The sequence below is a fragment of the Nipponia nippon genome, unplaced genomic scaffold, assembly GCF_047370975.1.
Source record: "Nipponia nippon isolate SJK-2023a ecotype South Korea unplaced genomic scaffold, ASM4737097v1 scaffold_7, whole genome shotgun sequence".
NCBI lineage: Eukaryota > Metazoa > Chordata > Aves > Pelecaniformes > Threskiornithidae > Nipponia > Nipponia nippon.
The window spans coordinates 27,001,226-27,010,936 of NW_028262391.1; the positions used below are offsets into that span (position 1 = coordinate 27,001,226).

At 40.1% G+C, this 9,711-nt stretch overlaps 1 protein-coding gene across 3 annotated transcripts in view; it reads left to right on the forward strand.

Moving 5' to 3' along the window:
- The window catches only part of LIMS2 (LIM zinc finger domain containing 2), a 36,231-nt gene extending 26,949 nt beyond the window's left edge, over nt 1-9,282 (forward strand). For 2 of the 3 annotated variants that reach the window (XM_087739825.1, XM_087739822.1), the window contains 6 exons: nt 1,697-1,846; nt 2,721-2,871; nt 3,984-4,076; nt 4,962-5,010; nt 5,197-5,272; nt 6,098-9,282. In XM_087739825.1, coding sequence (XP_087595951.1) covers nt 1,697-1,846; nt 2,721-2,871; nt 3,984-4,076; nt 4,962-5,010; nt 5,197-5,272; nt 6,098-6,245 — 667 coding nt within the window. In that variant the 3' untranslated portion in view covers nt 6,246-9,282. The remainder of the gene's footprint in view (nt 1-1,696; nt 1,847-2,720; nt 2,872-3,983; nt 4,077-4,961; nt 5,011-5,196; nt 5,273-6,097) is intronic. The other variant, XM_087739824.1, reaches the window with a different exon arrangement.
- Nucleotides 9,283-9,711: the final 429 nt, after the last annotated feature.

The window sequence follows — 9,711 nt, forward strand, 5'->3', positions numbered from 1 at the left end:
GAACACAGACTTGTTGGAGTCCCCTGATTATTTTAGGAGGGTGGAGAGAAGCATTGTTTGGGGGAAGTCTGGTATTAATAGACACAACAGGACATTTCAGAATGGGATAATTCCATAATGGTGGGAGTGGGGAGGGGGAGAGGGAGAGGGGCGGCTGCTATGGTAACAGCTTAGCCTGTCCAACACTTCCCTTTGCTTGCAATAGAGGAGGGTCTATGGGACGGCAGAGAGGGTTTGTGAGTAGGGAGGGGTTGATAATGGTTTATCAGTCCAAATGGCTGAAGGCATCTTATTCAGCTGAATGAGAGGGGTCTCTTTCAGGACACTTGCTTCAGGGTCCCTATGTCCTGCCCCGTATAATTACTCTGCATTTGACAGTGCCGAATAAAATTGATGCCTTTATGCTGAGATGAGCACAGCTGCATGTTTCCTTATAATGGGGTGCTGTCTGCTTTTTCTGGACTCCGTCTGGGCAGACAGTAGTTCCAGCCCTGGAAAGAGACACTTGCTGACAGGAGGACTCAGATTTGGAGAGAATAATAATGATACTTAGCACTTAGGCGCCTGCCAGCTGAGGGTCATAAATGTTTGAGGTCTCACAACAACATCTGTGTTGTATTCCTATCCCCATTTTACAGATCTAAGGGTAAGTGATTCATCACAGCAGAATTTTGGAAGGGGGCCTGCAAAGAACCCACTACTTCAGCCATAAATCTACCCTTTCCATTTGAACTTTTCCTTTTGTCTGGTGTCTTTTGAGAATGACCTGTAAATCTCAGCAAGTGTTTCACATAGTGGTATAGTGAAAGGAATTAAGCAGCCTTGTCTGTTTTGTGACAAAGAAACCTACAGAAGTCATTCCTCTGTCATTTTCGTTTTATCATAAATTCTTCCCAGCCTGCAGCATTGCAGCTAGAGGGGTAGGTAATAGGCAAGTAAACTGAACAGCTTCTCCTCAGAGCTCCTAAATATTGGGATAAAACTGGTGGGTTCCATCAGCCTCTACAGAATTTTGTTATGCCTTTGTCCAGGCTTTTCTACCAGAAATCTGGCTTATCTACCTGTTCAGGACTGTACTTGTAATATTTTCTAGAACGTGTGATAGGAACACAGTTACATTTACCACATAAAATTGCAAAATTGCATAGTTCTTTATTTTCTTTAACTTAGGACTAGAAGGAATTTATAGGCAGAAGAGCTAGTAGTCAATGGTATCTTGTTTGTCCTAGGTATTGAAGACTAAGGAATCCAGCCATGGTAAAGGCATTCGAGCAAAGTGCTTTGGTTTAATATTTTTTTATTCTCTCTCCTTGACTCCCTCCCTGTGCTGTAATACCTCTGTTATGGCTGGATCCCATAGTTAGTAACAGAGAGAAGGTGTTGCCACCTTTCCTTGCCCACCTCTCAAAAAGGATCTAGAAGAACTGGAAAGGATACCTAGAAGAATGACAGGATGATATCCCTGAAGGGATATAAATCAGTGAATGTTGGAGGAGTATTCTAAGGAAATACAACTCTGTGACTGCTCTATTAACATATTCTTTTCTCTGCAACTGGTGTGAAAGAGAGGATACTAAACTAAATTATGTTCAGTCTGACCTCAGAAGACGCTTCTTCTGTTACATAAAGTATACGCTACGTTGTTTTAGGAGAAAGAATTTCTTAGTATTTTCTTTTCTTTACTTTGTTCAACTAGGCATCTCTGCAGGCCATGCCACAACCGTGAGAAAGCTAAGGGACTGGGCAAGTACATCTGTCAGAAGTGCCACTTGATAATTGATGAGCAGCCTCTGATGTTTAGGAATGATTCCTACCATCCGGATCACTTCAACTGCACCCACTGTGGGTATGTTCTCGTATTCTAAACTCTGACAAAAAAGGGGAGAGACAAACAGTACAGTGAGCAGTGCAGTCCTTTCCGAGGCCTAAACGTTGCTCCCTTCACATTGTTGAACAAACAGAAATTGTGTGAGGGGAAATAAAAAGAAATTTGGAAAGCCTAAAGAACTTTAGTTTTATTTTGCCATTCCATGTTGTTTTGTCCTAAACTTGAATGATACTATTTTATACTGAAAATGAAAATAATTCCTTGGTATGAACTTAACGGAAAGGCTGTGTGCAGATTACAATAATAGTGTTGTCCAAAGATAGCTGTTGCCAGGCTATTCACAATAGTTTCACTTTGCATTCCTGGATAGTAAAAAAAAAAAAGATGACTTGGTGAGCTGTGTCAGTCTTCTGGCGCAGTCCATTACCATGCTGATACCTGTCTGACCTGAATTACTTACCATGAAGGCAGTATAACTGGAGCACAGTACTGCCCTAGAATGGGTAACAGTGCTGAAGAATAAAGTAAATGGCTCAGTGATGAGCACTACTAGGATGGTCCTTGTACCTGAGCTACCCTATTCAAAGATAGCTTGAGTCTTTGCATGACACTGTGTTGTTCCCTGTAAGTGCTCCTCATATTTATGCCAGAGTATCTAGCCAAAGACATGATATTTCACGTACGTTCTCTTGTCTGGCAAACTGAGAAAACAATTTTGGAAAAATAAGTTGAAAATAACTGTTTTTCACTAGCTTAATTTAATGTTCTGCATTTATAGCATGAATGTTGCCCAAGTAGGTTAACTTTCAAGTTTAGTCTTCCAAAACTTCATCGCGGGCATTAAAGAGCTTCGCTTGGTGTTCTTACTTCAGGGACATGTTTGTGTTTTCAGGAAGGAGCTGACTGCTGAGGCACGGGAACTGAAGGGAGAACTGTATTGTCTGCCCTGCCATGACAAGATGGGAATCCCCATCTGTGGAGCCTGCCGCAGGCCCATTGAGGGACGAGTGGTCAATGCTCTGGGAAAGCAATGGCATGTCGAGGTGAGGCCTCTCTGAATCTGAAACTTCCTTCAGGAGCCATTTTGGAAGAGGACTAGTGCTAGTTGGAAGCTGTAGACATTTATGTGATCTGTAATATATGAATTCAGACAAAAAACAATTGCTTATGTTTCAGATTCTCTTCACCTTATGTGAGTGAATGCATACAGCAGGGTCATCAGGGTTGCCTAAGAAAGCTTTGCTTTCACAACAGTAATAACCTTAATTTTAAAAAGCTTGGCTTGCATTGTAAAGATTCTTGCAGGATATAGTTCACTAAACAGCACTTACTTACTAATAAATTTACATATTTGCTATGATGTGCTTAGATGTATCCTCTCCAACCCCAGTTAACAGGTTCATAACAGTGGTAGAATTTGTAATGTAGGCAGAGCCAGTGCAATTCTTGCTTTTTAAGTCCCTTCAGCTCATTGTTTCTATAACTTCCAGCTGAGTTGTCACAGCTTGCTCTGAAGTTTTTTAGTGATTTATGGTTTTAGTGATTTAAGCCTTCTAGGGCTTGAACTGAGAGAGATGATGCTGCTCATTTGAACTGCATTCATACCAACCATGTTTTATGTTCCTGTTTCTCTTTTCTGAAACAAGCAGGATAATAGTCTGCAAGTCTATTGGTATAGACACAAGATGATTGCCCTTTCAGCAGGTCTTCTACCTATCTTTCATGCAATTCTTAATTACTATAGTAGACTAAATATTTCTTCTTTTCTTTTACTTCCATAAAGATTTTCCTGTCTGAGTTTCATTAAAGCATTATGGGAAAACAGTTTTAGACTGAAAGACGGTAGATTTAGATGAGATATTAGGAAGAAATTCTTTACTGTGAGGGTGGTGAGGCACTGGAACAGGTTGCCCAGAGAAGCTGTGGATACCCCATCCCTGGAAGTGTTCAGGGCCAGGTTGGATGGGGCTTTGAGCAACCTGGTCTAGTGGAATTGGAACTAGATGATCTTTAAGGTCCCTTCCAACCCAAACCATGCTATGATTCTATGATTAAGTGTCTTGTATTGAGCCATGATTTGTAGCCATGCAAGTTTTTCTCTGGTGATGGAAAAGTCACTTTGCCTGCTACTGAATGTCTTTTTTTTCTTTTACAGCATTTTGTTTGTGCCAAATGTGAGAAGCCATTCTTGGGGCACCGACACTACGAGAAAAAAGGACTGGCTTATTGTGAAACTCACTATAACCAGGTAAATTCTACCATCTATACTGTAGGTACTTGCTCTGACTGGCAAATGCTTTTTTGCATTTTACGTATGCAAAGCTGTGCAGATTTTGCATAATCTGAATTTGTAGAGGCAATGCGATATTAAGAAATTAGTGAGATTTAACAAATAGTTTTTCTTGGTAGATGTGAAAAGTGATGCTGAGAACAGAATAGAAATGTCTTGAGGATACTGATTTTTTCTTTGTGCCATTGACAGAAAAAAACACTGACCACCAGTTGTGATTAAAATCCCTGTAATTCTACTCCAAAACTATTTGTATGGACTTCTTTGATAATTACTTGCTTCCATGGGCCTAAGATAAATGTTGTGTTGTCCAAAGCATGAGAAAAGTATGTTTCAAAAGCCAGTCAACACCTATTTTTTCTGTATGACCCTACTGAGCAGGTATGAGTTTGGCATTTTCTTCTGTCAGATAAATTAGTCTTTCTCTCATAAGAGATAAGTGTTACTGTTTTGAAAGTAGCTCTAGGTTTTGTTTTATTTTGATGTTTATAGTTAAGCATCAGGAGATGTTTGTCTACAGTAAGCATCATACTCTACCGATCCTCTTTTCTCCAAATTGCCACATATACAGGACTTTAAGATCACATAACAGTGGTAGTGTGAGGCATCAACAAAAAAGGTTTTGTAGTATTTAGTGGTATGAGATCCAAAGGAACATAGACTGTTTGGCAAGTGTATGAGAAGTTATTCAGAAGATTTAAATTGGTATATTTGGAGGCTACTTGCAATGTAGAATGGGATTTCTTTGATTGTTAGGATTTAATGTTCACACCAGCTGTGTAATTTGGGGAGCATGAGTAGTCAGTAACATGAGTTCCTGTTCTTATTTCTTTTGCTGTGCAGCTCTTTGGAGATGTCTGCTACAACTGCAGCCACGTGATAGAGGGAGATGGTAAGATTTGTTCTCTCCTTGTTTTGGGTTGCTGTCCTTGTTACATTTGTTAGTGCAGCTGTTGCAGTCCCACGGTTGCAAGACACCAGTGTTTCTTTTCACATCTGGCCTCATTTGAATTTGAATACAAATCCGAATTCAAATAATCCGGCATTTTCCTCTTATTTTGTGCTTTTGCTTTTGCAGTGGTATCAGCTCTTAACAAGGCCTGGTGTGTGAATTGCTTCTCCTGCTCCACCTGCAACATCAAGCTTACACTGAAGTAAGTCAGTGTTTATATTTTGGACCATATGAGACATTTGCCCCTAAGGCAGGGTATCAGCCTGGGGGAGCTATGAGCCAGTGCCTCTCTGAGGGGTAATATACCTTTCTCTGTGGGAGCAGGTGCTTATAATTCCACTGATTTCAGAACTAAAAAGGAGCTGGGACTCAGAATCCTCTGTAATTTATTTTCCTTCATTAATCTATTCTGTAAGAAGGTTGGGTAAGAGGAGAACTCATTCAGCAGTACAGAGGGAAGGCTCTCTAAACTTCAAGTAACTGCCTGTTCCGAAATACCTGCAGCCTCCATGTCTCCTTAGTCTGGATGCTCCCCTCAATGACAGTGCTTGCAATTGTGTAGACTATTTCAAAAGAAAATATTATGCTAGTTACCTCAAATACGTAGAAGAGGGACAGAAAACAAAGCAATCCTACATTTTTCCTTTCTCAGGTTCAAACCCTTATCCTATTATGCTGGGTTGGCCCCACTGGCCTTGTATATGAAGGAGCTGTAATTCATCTTCAACACAAAGAGGACATTTGAAGTGACACTTCCATTCTACAATAACAGCATTATTATTCTAGACTCTTATATACAAATATATACCAAAATCTTGCTCCTTATTTAACTAGCAATACTAAAGACCCTAATTCCCTGATAAGAACCCCATCTGTGTGCTTACATGACCAGACGAGGAAGTGAGTTGTTTTATACACGCAGTAGAACACAAACAGCAGCATTTACATAGATGCACAGAGCCTTGATTTAGTGAAGCATATAGTTTGCAAATACCATTTTAATAGCCCATTGTTCTTTGTGTTAAAGGAACAAGTTTGTGGAGTTTGACATGAAGCCTGTGTGCAAGAAGTGCTATGAGAAATTCCCCCTGGAGCTGAAGAAACGCCTGAAGAAGTTGTCAGAGCTAGCATCCAAGAAGGCACATCCCAAAGCTCTGGATTTAAACTCTGCTTAACAGGTCTGTCAGTCTGCTGACTGCACTCTTATAGTCATAAGCTGCTGCTCACAGCAGCTGTTGATTACAGAGGCAATTACTAAGAACAGGTGAAACCAAAGATAAGTAGTGCCTTCCCATGCTTCTGGTAATGTAGCTTGCATCTTGGCTATCCCTTTTCTCAAGCAATTATCTATTAACACTGGCAGAAAGAGGAATATGATTTCTGCTTGAGCAGTTTACAGGCTGGCTATTAATTTGCTAATAACAACTTCTTCTGCCTTTGTGGAATTGTACAGTCTTTCCTTCCTCAATTGAACTGTAGTTCTCTCTCCATTCCTCTGTAGTCTAAGGAATTTGGAAACGGTCGTTGAGTATAGGGGTGGAAGAAATGTGTGATTTGCTCTTTTTCAGTTGAAGTATAAAAATTTCTCTTCTTACCCTGGGTGAAGACATTTTTAATTTTTTTAATATGTAGGCAAATCTTCTGAAAGCTGTCACTCTTTGCTACATGCAAAATGTTCTGGTCTTTCTCCAGATTCCTGCTGAGCATATACAGATGCTGTACAGTCCTTCTGGTTTGCAGGTTTACTGGGAAAGCCCAGGAACCAGTAGTTATGGTATCTGCACTGCCTGCTTTTCTAGCTTAGGTCCAACGTTAAGACAGCTGAAGAAGTTTGCTTTGCTGCTTCCCTGTTCAGTACTAAGGAGATTTCAATTGTCAAGGCCATGTCAGCCCCTTCGGAATACTTGGGCTCTCCTTAAGGAGGAGGTGGCTATGGGAAACAAAAGATTTTCTTAGAAACTGACAGTATAATTTTCTCAGTTTGTTCTCCACTACTACCTGGGTATTAGAGCTTCTAGTGGTCAACACAAAGCATGTCCTATCCACTGGCATAACTGACATTTCTTGAGGCAATGTGGCTGGAGACGTGGTTATTCTTTTGCATGATGAACTCAAATTAAATTGATAATATGGTACCAATTTAAGCACTTCAGTTTCCCTGTCCTTCTCACTTTATTTGAAGGATGAGTATACACTTCTTGGTTACGTTCCAGAAAGCCCAATTACATGAAGGGGTTTCTAATATTTACAGTTTGTAGCAAATGTAGTCTTATGCAGAAAAAAACCAGGAAGTATTTTTCTTAAAATTTTCACCTAAATAAGAGTTTCCCATCACCTTTCTTCTTAAGACCTGAGTTTACGTAAAGAGAGGACCTCAGACATGTATCTGTATATCTTAAGCAGATAGTTCTGCTCTGCAGTTTTGCCTATCACTGGTGAAGTTTCATTGGTCCTACTGTCTCTGCTAGTACAGCCCAAGGTGCGGAGAAATATACTGGTTTTGAATATTCTCGATATTTCTTCAGGGGTGAGCCATCAGAGGTGCTGTTCCTGAGTCCACCTGTGTGTTGTATAATCATGGTGAGCTTCTGAGACCTCTGGAGGTTTCCCCCATAGTTTCTTGTGCTGAACTAAGCTGAGCAGCCTGAAAATCCCTTTCCCTGAATAGTTAAAGACTGTGCCTGCCCTTTTGTGAGGTAAACAGGATGAAGGGCACTGGAGGATGGCTGTCCCTTGCATGATTTAAATCTTCCAAAAAGTGGCTAGTTTAGTAGGTCAAGTGAACGCAGCAGTTGAGCCTAGGCAGCACCCTGCAGCCCCAGGTGAATTAGCTAGCAAGAAGTTAAAGCTTCCTCACTTCTTGCATGTGTGAGCAGCAACTGGATTGGGGCAATAATCTACCTTAAAGTTGTCCTCACTGCCATCACACTCTGCTCAGAATAGATCTAAACAAGGTAATAGCTGAAGCATCGATAGCTGTTAACGTGGTTTCTGTAGCTACTACCCATGAAACTGCACCAGTGATATCCCAGCAGAGGTAGGAAATCCTGGTTAACTGTGTGCAGATAAGAATCCCACATGCGTGGCTCTCTCTTAGATACTTACTGGCTTTGCTAATTCCATTTCCTTCAGGTGCTTTGCTTTTTGTTGCCATAAGTTACCATAAACTTTTAACTGGGGTATACTGCATCCACTGTAACACTGATGAGGGGATAAGCCTAATTTTAACAGTAGAACTCTTCCATCCTCCTGTGACCAATATGCACTGTAGATTACAGTAATAGTAGCTGCTTTTGTCACTGCTTTAAGAGAACACATGGCTAGTCACTGTTCTCTCACCAGCCTTTAAATGGTCTTATACTTAAGGGCACAAAGAGCAGCATGTCTTTTGGTGCAGTAGTATGTGGCCACTGCAAAGACCAGTCTTGTAAGCCTATTCTTTTGCATTTTTTTCACAGCATAAAACACAAGAACTACTGATCTAGGTGCAGTTCAGTAGGTTACGCAGATTCTTCTCAGCATAAAGCATTCAGGTCTGTCCCTATAATCTTAGTCACAGGCCATGTCTAATGGTAAATCTGAGCAGCTGTGTATCTTCAGCCTCCTGGGAAGATGGTGGAGGAACACACACAGCCGCATAGCTACTGGTAAATATGGAAAGACTGTGTAATTAGCAGGCAATAGGTAATATTCTTTCAGTGGCCACTCTCAAGTTCAGCAATGGAAAACGCATGTACGTAGAGGTGAATGGAATTACTTTTGTACTGCAAGTAGAGATTTAGTGTGTGCTCTCACTTTGTCTCATGTTAGAAATTCAGTAGACCTAGTAAGCTTCAGTGTTCAAAGGACAGTTGATATAATTCTCTTTGATAAGCTGTTCAGTTCTCTAGGATTTGGATTATGTCCTAATCTTCAGAACATTTCCCAAAATTAGTGGGGGAAAAAAATCATCATAATCCCTGATCTCTATATTAGCAGAGGGTGATATTCTCTTAGTATCTCTTAAATAATTAATTTTTCAAAATTATTTTTCTTATACTCCTGCTGCCCGTAGCCTGCAATGTGCAGAGTTACAGTAGTGAATACTACTGACATACCTTTTGTGGGACAGTGGAATTGAAGGAGGAGGAGAAATAACTATAAATAGTTTAAATAAATGCATCTTCCTCTACTTCTTTTGAGTCACTTTTTAAAAAACAAGTAGAATATAATGCAGACTTATGAATTCTCCTTAGTGTGTTGATAGGCTGACAGGTTGGTTTTTGGCTTTGTTTTTGTTTGTTTTTTTTTTTTTAAATAAAGTCAAGGTCTCAGTCAGAAATAAGCTGCATGCATTTTTCCATTGCTGTAAGTAGACATGTTGGCCAAATTCATCCTTAGATATCACACCACTGGAGAGTATAGATTTATATCAAGGTTGAACTCGGCTCAGAAGTCTACACTTACTAAAAGCTGTTGTCTCATTATATATAAATTTATAGTTTACATTCATATTTATACATACTGAATTAAAATCACTAATATTCACTGAGTACACTTGAAAATGGTTTTGCTTTTAGAAACCATAGTATGTGAAGCTTGTTTGTATTCAAAGGGCATGTTAATCACTTGCAATCTTTCTTTATGGCAACCTAATCTGCT